This window comes from Triticum dicoccoides, chromosome 3A (genome assembly GCF_002162155.2).
Source record: "Triticum dicoccoides isolate Atlit2015 ecotype Zavitan chromosome 3A, WEW_v2.0, whole genome shotgun sequence".
Classification (NCBI taxonomy): Eukaryota; Viridiplantae; Streptophyta; class Magnoliopsida; order Poales; family Poaceae; genus Triticum; species Triticum dicoccoides.
This window is the reverse complement of record NC_041384.1, coordinates 177,260,991-177,282,675: the sequence shown is the minus strand read 5'-3', so window position 1 is coordinate 177,282,675 and position 21,685 is coordinate 177,260,991. Positions and strand designations below refer to the sequence as shown.

Genomic DNA, 21,685 nt, shown 5'->3' with positions numbered 1-21,685 from the left:
CGAATCTTTCGGTCCTCTGACGCGGTGAAAAGAAAGGGAAATAGGGCGAGTACTAGTACCTTGGCAGCACACGGCACCCGTCACGCGTCCCTCTCACTTCCCCTCGCTGTCCCGCGGGCCATGTGACGCCGGGCCCGCGCGTCGGCGAGAGGGCCGATAAAGCAGGCGAGCAGCGGCAAGGGCGACCCACCGAGGCAGTCCAGTCCAGGCTGCGGGCCCCGCGGATTTGACCGGTCAAAAGGCGTGGCCAACCAAACCCCAATGGATCCATCGATCCCGAGCCCCCACGCGCCCCGAGACGCGTACCCGCTCCACGACCCCGACGTGTGGGACCTTTAAGGAAAACGGCCCACCTGTCGGGGAGCGTAGAGGCGGGCGGGGCCGTGGCGGGTGACGCGCGTTCCCGTGGTGGTGGGTTGCTTTGACTGCCCTCGGCAGCAGGCGGGGGGCAGGCACAAATCATTTCGGCCGCTGCGTCGTCCCTCCGCCTTGGCCTTGGCACTCGCACCGGTGGTGCTGGACTAGTACTACTACTGCTATCTCGTTGCGTCCCGACAACCAGAAAGGAGAGGGGAGAGGGGAGAGGAAAGGGGGAAGCCAACCCAGCCGCAACACAGGGCGGAGCGAGCGGGGTAGCCGAGAATCCAGCGATCTCTCGGCAAGGAGGAGGTATGAATCGCGGCGCGTCCCTTCCCCTTCTTCGCCGATTTGGTTCTTCCTGCTGCTGGGTTTTGCGTCCTCCGGGAAGACGCGTTCTCTGGTCCATCCATCCGTGGCTGTTGAGTCCGCGCAGCGTGTGGCCTCTTCCTGCTTCTCGTGCTGATTGTTCGTTCCGGTGACCTGGCTACGACTCTGCCAGGATCCGCGCCTTTTCCTGACGGAAGCCAAGGCCATTTTGCGATCTCTGCGGGAATTTGCGCGAGGATTCCTCGCAGATTAGCTGATTTTCTCCGACGCGTTGCTTCTTAGGAGGGATGTGGTGCGGCGGCGTGTGTTCTGGATTTGTGTCGGTGTTTAGTCAGCAGGGAGCACTCGTACGAATGCTAAAATATTTCTGCTATTTACTGCTAGCTAGATCATTTACGCCGTCAAATCGTACCCAGTAGTAGTGATTGTTTGAGAGGCTGGTACCTTGCATCTATTGATGCCCTCCAAACAGATGCACAAGAGATGAGATGCATTCGCTGCGTTATTTCAGGTCCACTTTCTCGAGCGGAAAGCTGCTTTCCCCGAGAACATGGTCGCCGAGCGCAGACCTAATAGTTAGGCCAAATAAACGTTTCATCGCTCAAATTGGCTATGCTAGTTAGGCACATTTCGTGTTTAACCGTCGTGAATTGCATCTGGCGTGTTTATTCTGAATTTTGTTGCTACCTCGTATGACTGATGTTGGTCATTCGATTTGCAGATACACCAAAACACCTACTGCTTCTGTGAATTGATGCGCTGCTGAATCGGCGTCTCTTGGCTTCCGTAACAGATGGCTTCAGTAGGGGTTGCTCCGTCTGGGCACAAGAACAGCAGCGGCACCAGCATGGGTGCTGAGAAGCTACCAGATCAGATGAACGATTTGAAGATAAGAGATGATAAGGTCAGATAAGCGTCATCTGGATGGGTCTTCTGCAGTCTATTTTATTTCCAAAAAATACGACTTAATCCTAACGATTGGCTTGAATGACATATGCAGGAAGTGGAAGCCACTATTATTAATGGCAAGGGAACAGAGACTGGACACATAATTGTCACAACTACTGGTGGCAAAAATGGTCAGCCCAAACAGGTGACTGTTTGTTCCTATGATGTCACATTTGATTAGGATCAGCAGCCTTTTGTTCTCATCTGTTTGCCTGCATGCATGATTCGATCGTTGGGCCAACAACATAATTGTGGCGTGCTAAATGTCCTAAATGCCTTCATTATTGTCAATCTCTGCTAATGCTACCTTTCTTAGAATAGTTTGTTGAGCTGAATAGTTTATGTGACTTATTTCATGTTAATAATCTTGTTCTTGGATGTACCTGCAGACCGTGAGCTACATGGCTGAGCGGATTGTTGGTCAAGGTTCATTTGGTATTGTATTCCAGGTTAGTTGCAACAACCTCAGGCTTGTCTATTATTTATTGGCAGCCAGCTCTCTTATTGCCTCGCATGAATCTACTCTGAAGGCGTTTTTTTGTATTCCTGTCTTGAGCTAACTATCTATACATTTAGGATATCCTATATAACCATAACAGATTTTCTTGTGATTGCTATATACTAATGTTGGGTGTACATGGAGCTTGTGTCTCATATAACCTTAATCTGTCCGTTTTGCAGGCTAAATGTTTGGAGACAGGGGAAACTGTTGCCATTAAGAAGGTCCTTCAGGATAAGCGCTACAAGAACCGTGAGCTACAGACCATGCGCCTGCTTGACCACCCAAATGTTGTAGCTCTGAAGCATTGTTTCTTTTCTACAACTGAGAAGGATGAACTGTATCTAAACTTGGTTCTCGAGTATGTGCCTGAGACTGTCCATCGTGTTGTCAAGCATTACAACAAGATGAACCAGCGCATGCCACTAATCTATGTGAAGCTCTATACATACCAGGTAATATTTCTGTATGTTCTTTTTTTTTTGGTACCGCGTTATACTTGGGCGTCTGCTAATCCCATATTTATTTATTTTGACAGATATGTAGGGCTCTGGCTTACATTCATGGCAGCATTGGAGTTTGCCACAGGGATATCAAGCCACAGAATCTTTTGGTATGCTGAGAACTTACTCATCTTCTGTTGGTCTCAAAATCAATCACATGTTTTTATCTGTGGATTGATTTTTCTGAACTATAACTGTAGGTAAACCCACATACTCACCAGCTGAAACTGTGTGACTTCGGGAGCGCAAAAGTTCTTGTTAAGGGAGAACCAAACATATCATACATTTGTTCCCGATACTATAGGGCTCCAGAGCTCATATTTGGTGCTACTGAGTACACTACAGCCATTGACATTTGGTCTGCTGGATGTGTTCTTGCTGAGCTTATGCTAGGGCAGGTAAGCAGCTTGCTTTTCTTTGTGCATCTTGAATGTAGCCCTTAACAAATCAGCACTATACTGTTAGTTCATAATGGCTTACAAGGTCATTTTGTTTGACAGCCTCTGTTTCCTGGTGAAAGTGGTGTGGACCAGCTTGTTGAAATCATCAAGGTGGTTAAACAGTTCTAGTGCTTAGCAATCGGTTGTCTTTTTTATTTCCCAGGCAAAAGTTCTTATCACATAGAATTTGATCATTTGCTGCAGGTCCTTGGTACCCCTACAAGGGAAGAAATTAAATGCATGAACCCAAATTATACAGAGTTCAAATTCCCACAGATTAAAGCACACCCATGGCACAAGGTACAAATCTATGTAGTGCTGTTTATATACTGTTAGGTATTGGTGCATATCAGCCTACTAACACGTGCAATCTGTAGGTATTCCATAAAAGGATGCCACCTGAAGCTGTTGATCTAGTCTCTCGGCTCCTCCAGTACTCGCCCAACCTAAGATGCACTGCTGTAAGTATATTAGAATGCACATCATGTGGTTGAAACACAGAGAATACTGCACTCATACAATTCTTTTGCAATGATCTTGTGTAGTATGGTATTTTACTAAGATCTCTATTAACTTGCTGTCCAGGTTGAGGCACTTGTTCACCCCTTCTTTGATGAGCTTCGGGACCCGGGTACCCGCCTTCCGAATAGCCGCTTTCTGCCTCCTCTTTTTAACTTCAAGCCTAACGGTAAGTAATGCAACAGTGATTATTTGTGGTGGCTGGGATCATAGTGATTACTTGTGTTAGACTTGAATATCTAATTTGTTGCCTGGTCTTATTTTCAACACCTAGTCTTATTTTCGCTTTCTGTTTGTGCTCAGAACTGAAAGGAATCCCAGCGGATGTTGCGGCAAAATTGATCCCAGATCATGCGAGAAAGCAGAGCTCCCATGCGTGACTATGAGATGCTTGTCGCACGAGTCGTTGGAATTGCATCGACAAGTGCCACATTTCCCCTGGGGATGTTGGTTGGGCAGCATGCGAGCATGATGAACTATTATGGTTGTTGGAAGACGTGATGTATGACCACTCCACCCTGTTGACCTGTGTAGCTGAGTAGTAGTATGCTGCGATGCAAGCTTGACAATGTAACCGGTTCATCCTCCCTTGTACTAACCCTCGCCTGAGAATTGGGATTGCCATGGCTGATCTGTAATATGTTCTAGAGAAGTATGAATGTATTTATGGTAATTGATCCTAGTATTGGGTCCTCAAGATTTTCCTAGTTTCTTGCTCGTCGGACACCGCCACCTGGTTTTAGATTCCTGTTGTTGAAGGCTACCTGTTGCTACTGCAGTGGTGCTATGTACTTGTTGTCTCCTATTGAGTCGTTTGTTGCAACGTGCCATGATTTGTGTTCATCTTGTTTTGGTTGTAGCTCATTTTGAATAGTTGATCTTTCACTCTGTTGCATGAAGCTGTAATGTATGCAACTCAGTCGTTCAATCTTATGCTGTGGGGTTTGCTTATACAGTCTTCTACGGTTGGGCTTAACTTTTTTGAAATAACACGGCAAGTTTCCGAACGTTCTGAACGGAAAAAGCTGGAAGCATACCCAATTTTGCTGTGAATGTACTCCCTTGGTAAATTAATGTCCGTCGTCTTAGATTTGTCTAGAATATATTTCCTCTGTAATTTAATATCCCCTTTGTCCTAAAATATAAGAACAATTTTAATAATGTCTTATACTCTCTCTGTCTCAAAATATAAGAACATTAACATTGTTAAAAATGTTCTTATATTTTGGGACGGAGGGAGTATAAGACAATTTTTGACCTGTGACACTGGCCGTGTGAAAAACGTCTTACAATTTTGCTTGGTATTATGTTCGCACAATGTCAAAAACAGTTTTATATTAAGTGATGGATGGAGTTCCTAACACTAAAAAGTTAAAATGTCTCTAGATACATCAGAATTTTGCAGAAAAGTTTTGAACACAGTACAAACGCAAGCAGAAAAAATCAGCCTCGTTTGTTAAACAATAAAAACAATAAAATGGATACTCCCGTTATACAAATGAAATGCTGATTTCAGAAATTTGCAGGAAAGTTGCTTTAGCGAACCTAACATGACGTGATTATAGGAAGAGGCTCTAGCGAGAGAGTTTTGGATGGACGAATTTTAGAAAAGAAAGATCGAGAGATAAGTACATCTCACTGCTTAGAAACTGTCAGAAAACTCTCGCGAAATCTCTGATTGCAAACGCGGCTGAAGCCCGAAGGTGCAGACGAAGGAGATGCCGCTGGGCAAGTACTACTGCGACTACTGCGACAAGGAGTTCCAGGACACCGCCGCCGCCCGCAGGCGCCACCTCCAGGGCGCCCAGCACCACCGCGCCAGCGCCCTCTGGTACGACTCCGTCCGCCGCCAAGGTTACGTCCCCCTCCCCTCCCTCCTCAAGGCCTATGACGCATTCCCTCGAACACCTTGCCCGCCCCCTCCCATTCTTGACCCTAAACCTAAACCCGTCTTCTTCGGCAGAGTCCCACGGCGGCCCATCTCCCCTCCTCCAGCCCGACGGCGCGATCCTCGGCCAGGGCGTCTGCAACCACTTCGTCCGCACGGCACGTTCCTTTCCTTACCAGTTCTTAATTCCTACCACATTCGTTTACAGAGGGAGTACTAGTTTAGCTACAGCATTCTGCATTACGCGTGGCTGTGCCAAGATGAATCTGAGGTCAATTGTTCATGCGCGATGGTTTGTGGATGATGTTACTCAGTGCACCATTGTTCAGTTAGCTTCTTGATTGATGATGTTACAGGGAACATGCAAGTTTGGGGATGCATGCAGGTACTTCCATCCGAAGCCACATGCTGTGAACCCGGCATTAGCTCCGTCTGGTCAGTTTACTTTCAGATGCTATTCTGGTACTCCTAGCATGGGTTTGATGTGAATGAATTATTCATATGTTTACATGATGTATGGCTTGTAGGATGCAACTCATATCCTAGAAACTTGCTTCACAATGCTAAACTTGACTTAAGCGACTCAGCTTGGGTTCTCTGGTGGATAGTTGTGTAGACTTTTGTTTGGTTGCTACACTTTTGTGAGATTCAAGCAGTATTCCGTTCTTCACTTACTTTTACCATGAAATGATAGCTGTATGCCTACAAAATCGTTGAGGTGTATTTATAGTCTTGTGGACTAGTACTAGTATTCATCTTCCCGTAGAGTTAACATGAGCGAGTTATGCTCGAATTGTTAGTTGCAATTCGTGGCTACGTATTTTGGCACGCTAGATACTTCATTTTGTACTGAATTTATTCCTTGGGCAGGCCTTATGTATTGAATTCATTTTATGGTTCAGGGCCTGTTCCAGGAGCAATGGGGCAACAGTCTAATTTTCTTGGAACTCAACCAAATTTTGTTGGATATCCGGCGGTGGAAGGAAATTCTTTCTCAGGTGATCTATTTCTTGCATGAGACTCTTGCCAGACATATTACTTGATTTTATTTTGTGGCAGCCACTGGAAAACAAAAATTATGATACGCAGCAAGCTATCTGCTCATCACATTTTCCATGCCTCAGTTGTCATTTTCTAGATAGAACCCGTGGCATAAAATTGTTGAATATAACCATTTGCATGCTAACGGGTCCATTTGCCTCGTTTCCAAATCAGTAATTAGGTTCTATTTAGATGTTTGGAGGCAATTCGATTGCAAGCAGGTCCGCCTGTTGCTGCCTGATAATGGACCACATATTAAAGTGCTTTAGTAATATGCTAGTACTTAACAATTTGCTGTCAGCTTCTTCTAGTCATATCCTTGGGAGCTTTTTCCAAAGCAATGAATTTTGATGCTTACAAAGGCAACTCTTACCAGGGTAGCTTCATAGATGTTTCATCATACTTAACCAGTGGTGAATCCAGGAAGAAGATGGAGGGTGGGCTTAAATATTTTTATGGTAGCTAAACTAAATTGGTATCATCATTGAAAATATTGTCTAATGTATTATGAATTTACACACCAATACATCAATACTAGAGAAGCAACAATAAAAAGTCAGAGAGTATTGATGTATTGGTGTGAAATGTTGCTTATTACGGCTATTGTACAACGCCTTCTAACCAAAAAAAGGGCAGCCCGGTGCACGTAGCTCTCGCTTGCGCAGGGTCCGGGGAAGGGTCCGACCACTTTGGGTCTATAGTATGCAGCCTTTCCCTACAACGCCTTCTTAACCAAAATATAGAAAATATAGAAATGTAGGTCAAGTGCCCAACCGCAAGTCATCTGTCCAAATTAGCACAATTTTTATCCCAACACACCATTGTCGCCCGCGACCACCTCGCTGAGCTGCCAGAGAACCCAAAACCAAGAGAAAACAAGACCTACTAGAGCTAACAAAAAAAGGGCAGGTCCCCACTCATCTGGCCACCGACGGGGCCGCCAAATGGAAGAGAGGAGCGCGACTAAGGTGTCGGCGTGGAGGGAACCCTAGGCACTGGTAGTTGGGAACGACATGTGCTCACAGAAATCAAGGGAGGGGATCTGGGTTCACATTAGCTGGGGCAAATTCAGGTTCGGCAAGGGTATAACTGAACTGCTTCTGTAAAAATTGTGCATGCTCATACTCTTTCTCTTCATTTTTGTAAATCTGCGAACAAGTTTTCTTTATTGAGGGGACTGCGAACAAATTATATTGGACACTAAATCAATTAATAGATCATGAAGTAGACTAATAGTTTACTGACGTAGCAAAGTAATTTGAGAATTAGACAAATAAATATTTGGCGGCTTGTCCTTCCAGCGGCGTGGCTGTCTGGCTGCGTCGAGTCGCGTGGTGCTGTGCTTGTGCGTGTGAAGCTATTGGCCTGGCTAACTGCTGCATTCTTTTCATCTTCTATATGGTGAATGGGCTTTTAGATGGGCTGGGGAGCTAGGCTCAGACCGGAGTGCTCTAGTAATAAAAAAATGTTTTCTAGGGCAGGCTTGAGCCTGTTGAAGCCCACCTGTTGGCTCGCTGTTGAACTTAACCTCTTTATGAGCTTCCATTTGATAATGCTACGTTTATTTCTGTCACATTTCACAGGAAACATACTAACAGGCCACACTTCATGGGGCAACTTACCTCCATCGCTGCAACCTCCCCCTGAAGGTGGCTATCCTCCACTTCCTTTTGTCGACTGGGGTTGAATTGCCACCTGTCTGAAATGTTGATCATTTGGGATGCTGTATATTTGACCGGCCATTGAAATGTGTGAAAGAAATTTCACCAATAACAAGTTCTTGCTTCCTGTATACAGATAGAGTTTTATTGGCAGTGAGATAGCTCTGTTATGTTGAACATTTTGTACTAGCCATGCAAGAAATCAACCAACATTTGTTCAGACACAAAATACTTTATCCTAGGCAATGTAGGCAAGAACTACATTGGAAGGCAGAGCCAGCCATCTTCATTCGAGATTGACAGGCACTCCATTTATGAATATAAGTGATCGATGAGATCAGATCGTCTGCATCCAAGCTGATTGGTGATTGGTCCGGGGCCACTGCAAGCAGGCAACCAGCCACCGTTCTTCTTCCACGTCGTCGTCGTCGAGCCTGCATCCCTTGTGCTCCAACAGAGGGTTTGGGGAGAACATCTTGGGCTGCTTCACCTCCTCTGGCACCTCCCTTGTGCCGAGACGCCCCTCGTCGGCACCACGGATGATGGCTTGCAGCAGCAGCAGGAGGGAAGCCATCTATAGATCGATGAGGACTGCTGCTGGCTGGTTACTTTGGAATGATGGTAGCAACAATGCTCAAGCCGCAGGTACATATAAATAGTGAGCCGTGTACTCAGGTGCTCGTTTTTCTTACTGGTTTCAGGTGAATTTGCATTTCTTGCAAGACATCTGTTTCGTGAGGGAGGAATTCTTTTCCTCTTCCCTTCGATCACAGAAAGCTTATGATATGTGTTACAGTTGTTGTGTTGTTTTGTTAGGCTGTAGGTGAGCCGTTTGGGGGTGTGGTTGGTGCTGATATTTTGGAAAACACTGCTAATTCTCCTCACCCTGTCAAATGTTTGGTCATCTAACATTTTGGTTTCGCTGTTAGGTTCGAAAAGGAAGATTTTTAACACATACCTTACGTGCAGATTCTACTTTATTCTGCATATGGTTTTGGCGTGTAAATATGCTGTTGTTACCTAATCAAATTCTCTTCGTCCGTTGATTGGATTGGTACAGTGTACTAGCTCATAGATCGTGCGTCTTCATCCGTTCATTGGGCGTACCTGTTGTATGCCCTGCCCTCGAGAAACCTCATACAGTAGATCGTTCATCTTCATCCGTTCATTACACTATATACTAGTGCTCTGGGCACGACGGAGGTATCTGTTGGTTACTGACGCAGTTTGGCCTTTGAAATCATGCATCCCAGCTTGCACTGGAGCTGATTATTTATTTTCCGATATGTGTTTTTGTCAGAGATAGAAACCAAAAGCAGCTGAGAAGAGGAGGGAAATTCAGTATCACAATGCTCGATCGAAACTACGCAGTACCCGGAGCAATTACTATGGAACATAAGATTGTTATATATCTCTGTATATAAGCATTGTACTTAAAGCATCTCCAACACTGACTCTCAAAACCTCCCGCATCCGTCTGGATCATGCTGTCTGGACAGCGAAATCCATCCAACGTGGGCATGTATCGATCCGTGGGGTGGTCCTGACGGGATTTCTCCCGTAAACCGGAGACAAACGTGGGGGACTTTGGCGGAGCCTGGACCGATCGCAAGCCTTGTTCTGACCGCTTTGGCCCACCAAAAACCTCACCCTCCCCCCACACGTTTTTGGTCCGCGCCGCTCCAGAGCATCAGCGCCCGCATTCATGCCCGGCCACGACGTGACCGCTCACTGGCGCCGCCCGCGTTGCTTCCCGGTGCAGGCGACTGCCGCGCATTCAAGCGACACGATGGCCGCGTGTCCGTCCATTTGATGCCCATATTGATGCCACGTGGTTGCCGAGGCGTCTCCTCCGGCGCCACCCGTCCATCCCTCTGCCGCCCACCATTGCTATAAAAATCGGTGCCCTGGCCATGGCCGCAGCCATCCACCTCCAATCCCTCTCCGCACCACTCCCACCATGGATCCCTCCCCCGTCAAAGCTCTCTGGGATGGCTGACGTCAGACCAGAAGAAGGAGATGGCTGCCATTGTTGCTGGCTGGTTGGCCGGCAGGCAGCCGGAGCACGATGACGTCCCAATGGAGGACGCCACTGCCGATGAACCAGCGCAACCCTCCTCCATGCGCCAACCTCGCTGGTGCATTGCACCTTGACCATCGGCGAGGCCCGTGTCCATTACATGGACATGGTGCGGGAGGAGCAGTTTCGGGAGGCGCAGGCCGACGCCGCCTACAACCACCACCTCCAGTAGGAGCACGTGTAGGCGAAGGAGCAGCACGCCGCTGGCAGGGCTGTCGCACCAGACGCGAACCTGGCAGAGCAGGAGGCTCTGCTTGAGCCTTACCGCTTAGCCCGCGAGATTCGCCTCGCTCAGTGGTGGAGGTGGCGACCGCCTACAAGAAGAGCGACAACGTGGGCGAGGCGGTGTTCGCCAAGACCACGACGACAGGGAGGACATGCCAAGTCCGCGCCCTGCCACGACAACCATGAAGCTGACGCGTCTGTGGGCGGTGCCGGCAGCAAGGAACAGTAGTGCACGGTAGGTCACCGTCGCTCGTGTCTCAGGAAGGCCACCGCTCCTCCCCTCCCATCGACTCCAAGCTTGGTGGGCTCAACACCTTTGGCCGATTAGTCGCTTGGCGGCGATGTGGAGGCGGACAACTTCACTTCCCAGACCTCCGAAGGCAAAGGTTACGGAGGCGGAGCTGGAGAGCGCTGAGGCGGAAGTGGAGACGGCGAAGCTTCAATTCTCGGCCTATGGTCGGACTGTTGGGGAACATAGCATGCAATTTCAAAAAATTTCCTACGAACACGCAAGATCTATCTAGGAGGTGCATAGCAACTAGAGGGGGAGAGTGTGTCCACGTACCCTCGTAGACCGAAAGCGGAAGCGTTAGGTTAACGCGGTTGATATAGTCGAACGTCTTCGCGATCCAACCGATCAAGTACCGAACGTACGTCACCTCCGAGTTCAGCACACGTTCAGCTCGATGACGTCCCTCGAACTCTTGATCCAGCAAAGTGTCGAGGGAGAGTTTCGTCATCACGACGGCGTGGTGACGATGATGGTGATGTGATCCGCGCAGGGATTCGCCTACGCACTATGACAATATGACCGGAGGAGTAAACTGTGGAGGGGTGCACCGCACACGGCTAAGAAACAACTGTTGTGCTTTGTGGTGCCCCCTTGCCCCCATATATAAAGGAGGAGAGGGAGGAGGCCGGCCACAGGGGGCGAGCCATGGGGGGGGGGAACCGACTAGGACTCCTAGTCGACCCCTTTCCTTTCTTTCGGAGAGGGAAAAGGGAAGGAGAGGGAGAGGGAGAGGGAGAAGGAAAGGGGGCCACACCCCCTCCCCTTTGTCCAATTCGGACTCCCATGGGGGGGCACCCCTTGTGGGCTCCCTTCTCTCTCCCCTATGGCCCATGTAGGCCCATTACTTCCCCCCCCCGGGGGGGGGGGGTCCGGTAACCTCCCGGTACTCCAAAAAATACCCGAAACATTCCAGAACCATTCCGGTGTCCGAATACTATCGTTCAATATATCAATCTTCACCTCTCGACCATTTCGAGACTCCTTCTCATGTCCGTGATCTCATCCGGGACTCCGAACAATCTTCAGTCACCAAAACACATAACTCATAATACAAATCGTCATTGAACGTTAAGCGTGCAAACCCTATGGGTTCGAGAACTATCTATACATGACCGAGACACATCTCCAGTCAATAACCAACACTAGAACCAGGATGCTCATATTGGTTCCTACATATTCTACGAAGATCTTTATCGGTCAAACCGCAATGACAACATACGTTATTCCCTTTGTCATTGGTATGTTACTTGCCCGAGATTCGATCGTCGGTATCTTCATACCTAGTTCAATCTCGTTACCGGCAAGTCTCTTTACTCGTTCTGTAATGCATCACCGCGCAACTAACTCATTAGTCACTTTGCTTGCAAGGCTTATTATGATGTGCATTACTGAGAGGGCCCAGAGATACCTCTCCGATACTCGGAGTGACAAATCCTAATATCGATCTATGCCAACCCAACAAACACCTTCAGAGATACCTGTAGAGCATCTTTATAATCACCTAGTTACGTTGTGACGTTTGATAGCACACATGGTATTCCTCCGGTATTTGGGAGTTGCATAATCTCATAGTCAAAGGAATATGTATAAGTCATGAAGAAAGCAATATCAATAAAAAACGATCATTATGCTAAGCTAACGGATGGGTCTTGTCCATCACATCATTCTCCTAATGATGTGATCCCGTTCATAAAATGACAACACATGTCTATGGTTAGGAAACTTAACCATCTTTGATTAACGAGCTAGTCTAGTAGAGGCTTACTGGGGACACTGTGTTTTGTCTATGTATCCACACATGTATCAAGTTTCCGGTTAGTACAATTCTAGCATGAATAATAAGCATGTATCATGGTATAAGGAAATATAAATAACAACTTTATTATAGCCTCTAGGGCTTATTTCCTTCACGGACACGGGGAACGGGCGCCGATGACCGTTTAGATTAGGTATTATACTTATACCTCTAGAGACGGACTAGCACCACTTTCATGTAAATGTAATGAAATTCATCTTGTTTATATGAAATCTAGACGTGTTTATATGAAATCCGACCTTGTTTGCACGAATTTCATCCTCTTTGTTGAAAAAGAGCTTGAAATGTATGCGAGTATAGTTGGATGGCCGCGTCCCGCGTCCATGTCCGTGGACTGGTCGCCCTGTCCGCGGACGGATGCGGGAGGAAATTTACGGGTTACAGTTGGAGATGCCCTTGATAATCCCCAAATGCAAGGAGTCATCGTAGCAATTTCTGAAGGTGGAAGTGATAAGTATGGAGTGTCGAACCCACAAGGAGCTAAATGTAAGATCAATATTCTCTCAAGTCCTATTTGCCACTGACACGACTCTACGTACACCGAATGTTTGCTTTCATCTAGAAACGAGAAATAAAACTACGTTGTGGGTATAAAGAGGATAGCTTTGCATGATGTCGGAGAGCTAAAATATAAAAATAGGTGATGTTAACATAAAGTTAGAATATATTATAAATAGCGAGTGTGGAATAATGATGGATAGGTGTGCGGAATTGTCCTAGGCAATTGTTAACAAAATCGTAGTCGTTATTGCAATTTTATATGAGGGAGAGGCATAAGCTAACATACTTTCTCTTCTTGGATCATATGCACTTATGATTGAAACTATAGCAAGCATCAACAACTACTAAAGATATTAAGGTAAAACCCAACCATAGCATTAAAGTTTCAAGTTTAAGCTTACCTCACTTTAGCAACCCACTATAAGCGAATCATGAACATATCGCAACACCCTACAATGGGAATCCTTCACGTGTGTGCGGCACAGAAGGCACCATAGGACATCATCAAAATAAAACATACAACTAAACTAATCTAGATCATCAATCAACCCAAAGGACAAAAGAAATCTACTCAAAACATCATAGGATGGCAACACATCATTGGATCATAATATATGGCATAAAGCACCATGTTCAAGTAGGGGATTACAGCGGGGTGCGGGAGAGTGGACCGCATAAAAGTGATGACGATGGTGATGTTGATGAAGACAATCACCGCGATGATGGTTCCCCGGCGGCATTCCGGCGCCACCGAAAGAGAGGGGGAGAGTGTCTACCCCTTGTGATTCGTCCTCCATGGCCTCCCCCTAGATGGGGAGAGGTTCTCCCTCTGGTCCTTGGCCTCCATGGTGATGATGCCCCCCCACGGGATCCTCCTTCATGGCCTCCGGTGATGATGGCCCCCTCCGGCAGGGTGCCAGAGAGGGCCTAGATTGATTTTTCGTGGCTACGGAGGCTTGCGGCGGAGGAACTCCCGATCTAGATTTCTTTTCGGGGTTTTTTGGTATTTATAGGAATTTTGGCATCGATCTCACGTCAAGGGGGTTCACGAGGCAGTGACAAGCTAGGGGGCATGCCCTAGGAGGGTGGGCGCGCCCTCCACCCTTGCCGCTTTGTCGTGAAGCTTCTGGTCCAACTCTTGTGCTTTGGGGTTCTCTTTTGATCCATAGAAATCACCGTAAATTTTCAGCCCATTCCGAGAACTTTTATTTCTGCACAAAAAACGACACCACGGTAGTTCTGCTGAAAACAACGTCAGTCTGGGTTAGTTCTAATCAAATCATACCAAAACCATATAAAATTGTTGTAAACATGGCATGACTACTTCATAAATAATAGATACGCTGGAGACGTATCAACATCCCCAAGCTTAATTACTGCTCGTCCTTGAGTAGGTAAATGATAAAAGAAATAATTTATGAAGTGTGAATGCTAGCATAGTGCATAAATTTTATCAATGATAGTTCCAAACACTTTTTCAAGCATTATTCTTTATCATAAACAATAGCTCATCTCATAAAACTTCTCATGATCAAGTAGCAAGCTATTCATATATAGACCATAAAGTTTCTTGAAAACTGACAAACCATGTTCTCGGTCATCAAACAATTGCAATTCATCTTATTTTCAGGAAGAGTATATGTAAGAGCTTTGATTTAGAAAATTCCACATACTCAACTATCATATAGTCTTACATGATTGCTGACAATCAAAGCTTATTTTTAGAACAAAAGCATCTGTTGAACACAGAGAAAGATAGGGGCTTAATGTTTCACCTCCCAGCTTACACTAGTACAACGAGGTGCTATACAAACGGTTTTTTAACCCCTTTCCGCGATGGCATTTGGAACCGTCGCCTAGTGAGTGACGGCGATAGGGGGGTCATTCCCACATGACACAGAAACCGTCGGGGATATGCCCTCCTGGCACACACGCTCGGCAAAATGAGTTCGTGTGCGACCGGTGAGCGCTCAAATACGAAATACGTACAGTAGAGCTAAAAAATACAATTATACAGGCGAAATTATTTCCAGTCGCAAGTACATCCCACACAGTCAGTCCCCGCTAAATGTTTCGTTCGTATGTACATGCCACACAGTCGCTCCAAGGAAAATGTTCCATTCACAGGTACATCACACATAATTTTCCCCATTAAATCGTTTGTGATAGCGTTGCCATTGCACACGGTATTAACAATTTTACCGTTTGCGTTATTGAATGGATCATACACGGTGCATAGAAGAAACTGTGTGGCAAAGACTGTCCATCGCAAACAGTTTTTATGTGGTAAACATTTGCGCAAGGTGGCCTAACGCAAACAGTTTTCAAGAGAAGGTCGTGTGTGATTGTTCATTAATCTAACATGGTTTATTCCTAGAAATAGTGTGCGTTATTGAATGCATCACACACGGTGTTTTCTCAATAACCGTTTGCAATAGAAAATCCCAATTAGAAGGCTAATTATCCGATTATTAATAATCTATTTATTAATCTAATTGACATTTCATATTAAGCATAGAATATATTTCATTTTCATATTTGAAATACATCAGAGTACAACATCATATAGCTTCAGCACTCAGCTACTCTATTACAGAACTACACCAGCACCAAGTTTCACATGCAACATCTATAACCTTTCGAAATTAGCATCATAGACGGTACATAGACATATGTATCTCATCTAGAAAACTGTTGAAGCAGAAGGTGAATATTGAGCCTTCATTGATGTTGAAGGTCTTTGTAACTTTAGGCCAGTGCCTGTGGATGATTGACCGTCCATCCTTCATCCTCTTCAGGAACACTTCAATACTGAACCGTGGGTGTGGTATGAATACCTTCCTCGTCTCCTGACCATACAGGTGGTTTGAGAGGTAATCATCAGTGAACTGCTTTGGAAAGGCCTGAAAACAAGGATGTGCATAAATATCTTCTCTATATTGGAAATGGGGCAAAGGAATAAAAAAAGGCAAGGTATAATAGTTAGTACCATCCTGTAGTGAACTGATGTCTTCTGCATTGTGTAGACAAAGATCTTGTTGTTTTTTGTCGCTAATTTCTTTATCATAACAATCTTTGTAAGTTTCTTGACTTGACTGATATTCATGGACAACTCATTTCCCCATATGCAAAAAGGGTCAAATAGTGGGTCAAAATCTCCGACAGCAGGACCTACATGTGCAAGGCCAAATTGTTAAAAACCTAAATATTAGAATGGTTCCTGCAATTGCACAATAATGTGCTATTAGACAACAGACCATGCATGTGCTAACCTCTATTGTAAACCTCAGTGCTTCCCATTGTTTCCCTGCAACACATATAAGGTAGTTAGTCATCAGGTTAAGTAAGGGTTCGCATGCTATTAGTAAAATATTTTGATGAAAAATAAGCACATTGCAAATTCATCAGATTAATTCAAGCCACATGAAAAACCCATTTATCCAAACCAAGCATGATTAAGAACTAGGAAATATAGCACTTGTATATGTTTTTCATGTATTAAGTGCAGCCAAATTCGATTTATTCCTCACATGGTATACAATAACAGAATGCAGCCACAACAATTGGACATCGCATTGCAGAATTGAACCAAGCAGTTAACTAAACACCACAACAAATGAATCAAACATTAACTGAGCACCACATTGCACAATATAACATACTCCTAATAGAAGATTAGACAGTTAACCAAACCAAGCATGCGTAACAACTTAGAAACATAGCAATTGTATTTGTTTCTCATGTATTTAGTATAACCAAATTTAATTTATTCTGCACATGGTATACAGAATGCACCCACAATAATTGAACATCGCATTGCAGAATTGAACCAAACAAAACAGTTAACTAAACACCACAACAAATGAACCAAGCGTTAACTGAGCACCACATTGCACAATATAACATACTCCTAATAGAAGATCAGACAGTTAACCAAACCAAGCATGCTTAACAACTTGGAAATATAGCAATTGTATTTGTTTCTCATGTATTTAGTACAACCAAATTCAATTTATTTATCACATGTTATACAATAATAGAATGCACCCATAACAATTGAACATCGCATTGCAGAATTGAACCAAACAGTCAACCGCGTTGCATCGTCGGTGCGCGAGGCGTCAACAGTGGCCTCGATGGCGAGGTGATCCTCCAAGATCTGGGGGTCAACACGAATGGCAGCCATCGCGACCTCATCCACGTGTGTGGCCACGATTTGCTTCTCCGCTGCCAAATGGTCCTTGAGATCCTGGCTATACTGCGTGCACCATGGCTTAGGGCGACACTTATTTGGTGGAGGGGTCGGTGATTTGACTGGAAGGTGTCGTGCTGGCGGTCGGGACATGTGGGATGTGGAAGAAGGAGGAGGATGGGGGTCGGGTGTGGATTACCTGCCTGGATAGGCGAGGCCGAGCAGTGTGGAGGAGGGTCGCCGGCGAGGAGGCGGCGCTGCAAGCAAGGAGTGAAGGTTTCAAATTGGTAAGGAAGGCAGAAATAGGGGAAATGTGGCTTTTGGTAAGGGGGGGAGGTAGATATTTCCGCGGAAGCCGAAAATTTGGAATCGCTTCAGCGAAAGAACTGGCGCGCAAAGTGTCATCAGACACGGTCCCTTATTCAGAACTGTGTACGATATATGTGAGCATCACAAACGATTCAGATAGATTAACCCATGTGTGATGAGATTGAACGTCAACAATTTTGGTTTGAATTTCCCTGGTTACAGTGGTCATCCACGTCATTGCATAATTGGGTGCACAAAGGAGACTACAGCACACCCATACTTCTTAATCGAGCAAGTTCAGCAATTAAACAGAGCTAGATGACCTAAACATTACTCTAACAAATTAAAGACCGGTGCTCTTAATTAAACAAAACAAAGAGTACTACTATGGTTGGTGCTCGTAGATCTCCGCCGCCGCCTCCATGTCCAGCTCGCGCCCGACGGTCTCCTAGGGAAGGGGCTCCATGGCATCAATTGCACCATACTCGGCAAGCATCTCGCCATCCGCGTCCGCCATATCTTTGGAATAGGCCGCCACGAGCTGGGCGTGGGCGACCGCGATCTGGGCTTTGGCGGGCTCCGTTGTGGCAAGGTATGTCGCATAGGAACGAACGGCTACTCGAACTCTCTCGGTGATTGCCAACTCTTCGGCCATGGGTTGCCGACCGTCGTCGGAGAAGCTTCGTTCGATTTATGCGGTGACCACCACGAGCTGGGCGTGGACGGCCTTAACATGGTAGTGGGCGGCCTACATCAGGGCTAAGGCCGCCACTGCAGAATGGCAACTACTATGCTGCTCTCGCCAGTTGCTATCCCCGAGGCAGATCCTGCCGCCGCCGCCTGAGAAGCAACATCTGCCATTTGGGCTGCCTTAGCCACCCGGACGCAGACTGCAGTCGCCCTCACGAAGCTTGTTAGCACGCGCCTGGCGGCTGCGGCCACGCTCTCGCCGGAGTGGGCCGCCGGAGTTGCCCTCATGACACGGGTCCACGTTCCCATCTTTCACTGGCGACAAATGAACAGTGAAATGATATTTGGGGAGTGAGCTAGTTTGCTTGACATGCTGGTTGTGGACTGTAGCCGACGCACCTTCTCGCGTAAGCCATAGGAGTATTATACACCAACGGTGCTCCAAGATATTTTTTGTGCTGCATCTCACACAGTTGGTGATAATAAACTGTGTGCGATCTACTTGATTTATCGTCTTGATTTGAATTACGTAATGGGGTCACAACTGCAAAGGATGGTGTTTGAATTGCTAGAATTTCTATCTGCAGTGAACATGCAACTATAGGTGCGTTGTCAAAAAAACTGGAATTACTCAGGGTTCTTTGGACATTTTTATACATTAACTTGGTTTTGTAGGCATTTCAGGTGCATAATTCAAATTTGAACTACATGCACATGCTCTAGTGCATATAAACGGGTTGAAAAATCAAATATGCGTCCTTGGTTGCATGCTTAGGTCCCATGCAAGAAATGGGAATGAATGTCAAATGATCTGGGCTTTGGCGGGCTCCGTTGTGGCAAGGTATGCCGCACAGGAACGTACAACTGCTCGAACTCTCTGGGTGATTGCCAACTCTTCGGCCGTGGGTTGCCGACCGTTGTCTAAGAAGTTTCGTTCGATTTGTGCGGTGACCGCCACGAGCTAGGCGTGGACGGCCTCAACATGGTAGTGGGTGGCCTACATCAGGTCTAAGGCCGCCGCTGCGGAACGAGCAACTACTATGCCGCTCTCGCCAGTTGCTATCCCCAAGGCAAATGCTGCTGGCGCCGCCTGAGAAGCAACATCGGCCATTTGGGCTGCATTGGCCGCCCGGACGCAGACTGCGGGCGCCCTCATGAAGCTTGTTAGCACACGCCTGGCGGCTGCGGCCACGCTCTCGCCGGAGTGGGCCGCCGGAGTTTCCCTCATGACGCGGGTCCACGTCCCCATCTTTCACCAGCGACGAATGAACAGTGAAATGATATTTGGGGAGTGAGCTAGTGTGCTTGACACGCTGGCTGTGGACTATAGCCGACGCACCTTCTCACGTAAGCCATAGGAGTATTATACACCGACGGTGCTCCAAGATATTTTGTGCCGCATCTCACACAGTTGGTGATAATAAACTGTGTGCGATCTACCTGATTTATCGTCTTGATTTGAATTACATAATGGGGTCACAAATGCAAAGGATGGTGTTTGAATTTCTAGAATTTCTATCTGCAGTGAACATACAACTATAGGTGTGTCGTCAAAAAAATTGGAATTATTCAGGGTTCGTTTGGACATTTTTATACATTAACTTGGTTTTGTAGGCATTTCAGGTGCATAATTCAAATTTGAACTACATGCACATGCTCCAGTGCATATAAACGGGTTGAAAAATCAAATACGTGTCCTTGGTTGCATGCTTAGGTCCCATGCAAGAAATGGGAATGAATGTCAAACACCCTGCCACCGTCACTCGGCCGCAAACATTGAGATACCTGGTTTATAAATTCTAGTAAATCCAAAACTCATATGAAATTCATGAAACTTGGCATGCTATCATGGAGCGGCATCAACATGCCGTGGTAATTTTTTTGTCCCATTTGGGGCAGGTTTGGGTATAAGCTTCTCACAGACCAGAGCTTCTCACAACAAGCTTGGTGGTTTCGGTAGGGAACGTGCCACCTTTGGGGACGAAATGATATCCATTGCCTCTTATTACTTTAATTTTTTCTAGTGTCAACATAGAACAACACGAGTGTTGTGTTTAATTTTAGAATTTTTCGGGGTTTGTTTGGACATTTTTATACATTAACTAGGTTTTCCAGGCATTTATGTGCATAATTCAAATTTGAACTACATGCACATTCTCCAATGCATATAAACTAGTTGAAAAATCAAATCTATGTCCTTGGTTGCATGCTTAGGTCCCATGCAAGAAATGGGAATGAATTTCAAACACCCTGCCACCGTCCCTCGACCGCAAACATTGAGATACCTGGTTTTTAAATTCTAGTAAATCCAAAACTCGTCTGAAACTCATGAAACTTGGCATGCTATCATGGAGCGGAATCAACATGCCATGGTAAATTTTTTGTCCCATTTGGGGTATGTTTGGGTATTAACTTCTCAATAACTAGATCTTCTCACAACAAGCGTGATGGTTTCGGTAGGGAACGTGCCACCTTTGGGGACGAAACGATATCCGTTGCCTCATATTGCTTTCAAATTTTTTCGAGTGTCAACACAGAACAACAGGAGTGTTGTGTTTAATTTTGGAATTTTCAGGGTTCGTTTGGACATTTTTATACATTAATTGGGGTTTCTAGGCATTTTATGTGCATAATTTAAATTTGAACTACATGCACATTCTCCAGTGCATATAAACTGGTTGAAAAATCAAATATGTGTCCTTGGTTGCATGCTTAGGTCCCATGCAAGAAATGGGAATGAATTTCAAATACCCTGCCACCGTCGCTCGGCCGCAAACATTGAGATACCTGGTTTTTAAATTCTAGTAAATCCAAAACTCGACTGAAATTCATGAAACTTGGCATGCTATCATGGAATAACATCAACATGCCGTGGTAAATTTTTTGTCCCATTTGGGGCAGGTTTGGGTATAAGATTCTCACAAACCAGAGCTTCTCACAACAAGCGTGATAGTTTCGGTAGGGAACGTGCCACCTTTGGGGACGAAACAATATTCGTTGCCTCTTATCGCTTTCAAAATTTTTCGGGTGTCAACATAGAACAACAGGAGTGTTGTGTTTAATTTTGGAATTTCTCGAGGTTCGTTTGGACATTTTTATACATTAACTGGGTTTTGCAGGCATTTTATGTGCATAATTCAAATTTGAACTACATGCACATCCTCCAATGCATATAAATTGGTTGAAAAATCAAATTTGTGTCCTTCGGTGCATGCTTAGGTCCCATGCAAGAAATGGGAATGAATTTCAAACACCCTGCCACCATCACTCGGCGCAAACATTGAGATACTTGGTTTTTAAATTCTAGTAAATCCAAAACTCGTCTAAAATTCATGAAACTTGGCATGCTATCATGGAGCGGCATCAACATGCTGTGGTAAATTTTTTGTCCCAT

The 21,685-nt window shown here is 45.7% G+C and overlaps 2 protein-coding genes across 2 annotated transcripts; both read left to right on the top strand.

The window, feature by feature from the left end:
• The first annotated feature begins 466 nt into the window (after positions 1 to 466).
• On the top strand, positions 467 to 4,439 carry LOC119267763 (glycogen synthase kinase-3 homolog MsK-3). The gene is made up of 12 exons (XM_037549202.1): positions 467 to 669; positions 1,409 to 1,591; positions 1,688 to 1,780; positions 2,025 to 2,084; positions 2,317 to 2,589; positions 2,673 to 2,747; positions 2,838 to 3,035; positions 3,138 to 3,188; positions 3,282 to 3,377; positions 3,455 to 3,538; positions 3,663 to 3,765; positions 3,900 to 4,439. The coding sequence occupies exons 2-12, from the start codon at positions 1,481 to 1,483 to the stop codon at positions 3,974 to 3,976; spliced, it is 1,221 nt and encodes a 406-aa protein (XP_037405099.1). The 5' UTR covers positions 467 to 669; positions 1,409 to 1,480; the 3' UTR covers positions 3,977 to 4,439.
• A 792-nt stretch (positions 4,440 to 5,231) lies between these two features.
• Positions 5,232 to 8,343, top strand: LOC119267762 (zinc finger CCCH domain-containing protein 3-like). Its single transcript, XM_037549201.1, has 5 exons — positions 5,232 to 5,450; positions 5,560 to 5,642; positions 5,841 to 5,919; positions 6,387 to 6,482; positions 8,109 to 8,343. The coding sequence occupies exons 1-5, from the start codon at positions 5,315 to 5,317 to the stop codon at positions 8,210 to 8,212; spliced, it is 498 nt and encodes a 165-aa protein (XP_037405098.1). The 5' UTR covers positions 5,232 to 5,314; the 3' UTR covers positions 8,213 to 8,343.
• Positions 8,344 to 21,685: the final 13,342 nt, after the last annotated feature.

Coding starts and splice junctions, on each gene's coding strand:
- LOC119267763 (XM_037549202.1), top strand. CDS start 1,481: ATGGCTTCAGTAGGGGTTGCTCCGTCTGGGCACAAGAACAGCAGCGGC. Junction 3,189..3,281: donor AGCTTGTTGAAATCATCAAG/GTGGTTAAACAG, acceptor CATTTGCTGCAG/GTCCTTGGTACCCCTACAAG. Junction 3,766..3,899: donor TTTTAACTTCAAGCCTAACG/GTAAGTAATGCA, acceptor GTTTGTGCTCAG/AACTGAAAGGAATCCCAGCG.
- LOC119267762 (XM_037549201.1), top strand. CDS start 5,315: ATGCCGCTGGGCAAGTACTACTGCGACTACTGCGACAAGGAGTTCCAG. Junction 5,451..5,559: donor CGACTCCGTCCGCCGCCAAG/GTTACGTCCCCC, acceptor CTTCTTCGGCAG/AGTCCCACGGCGGCCCATCT. Junction 5,643..5,840: donor GCAACCACTTCGTCCGCACG/GCACGTTCCTTT, acceptor ATGATGTTACAG/GGAACATGCAAGTTTGGGGA.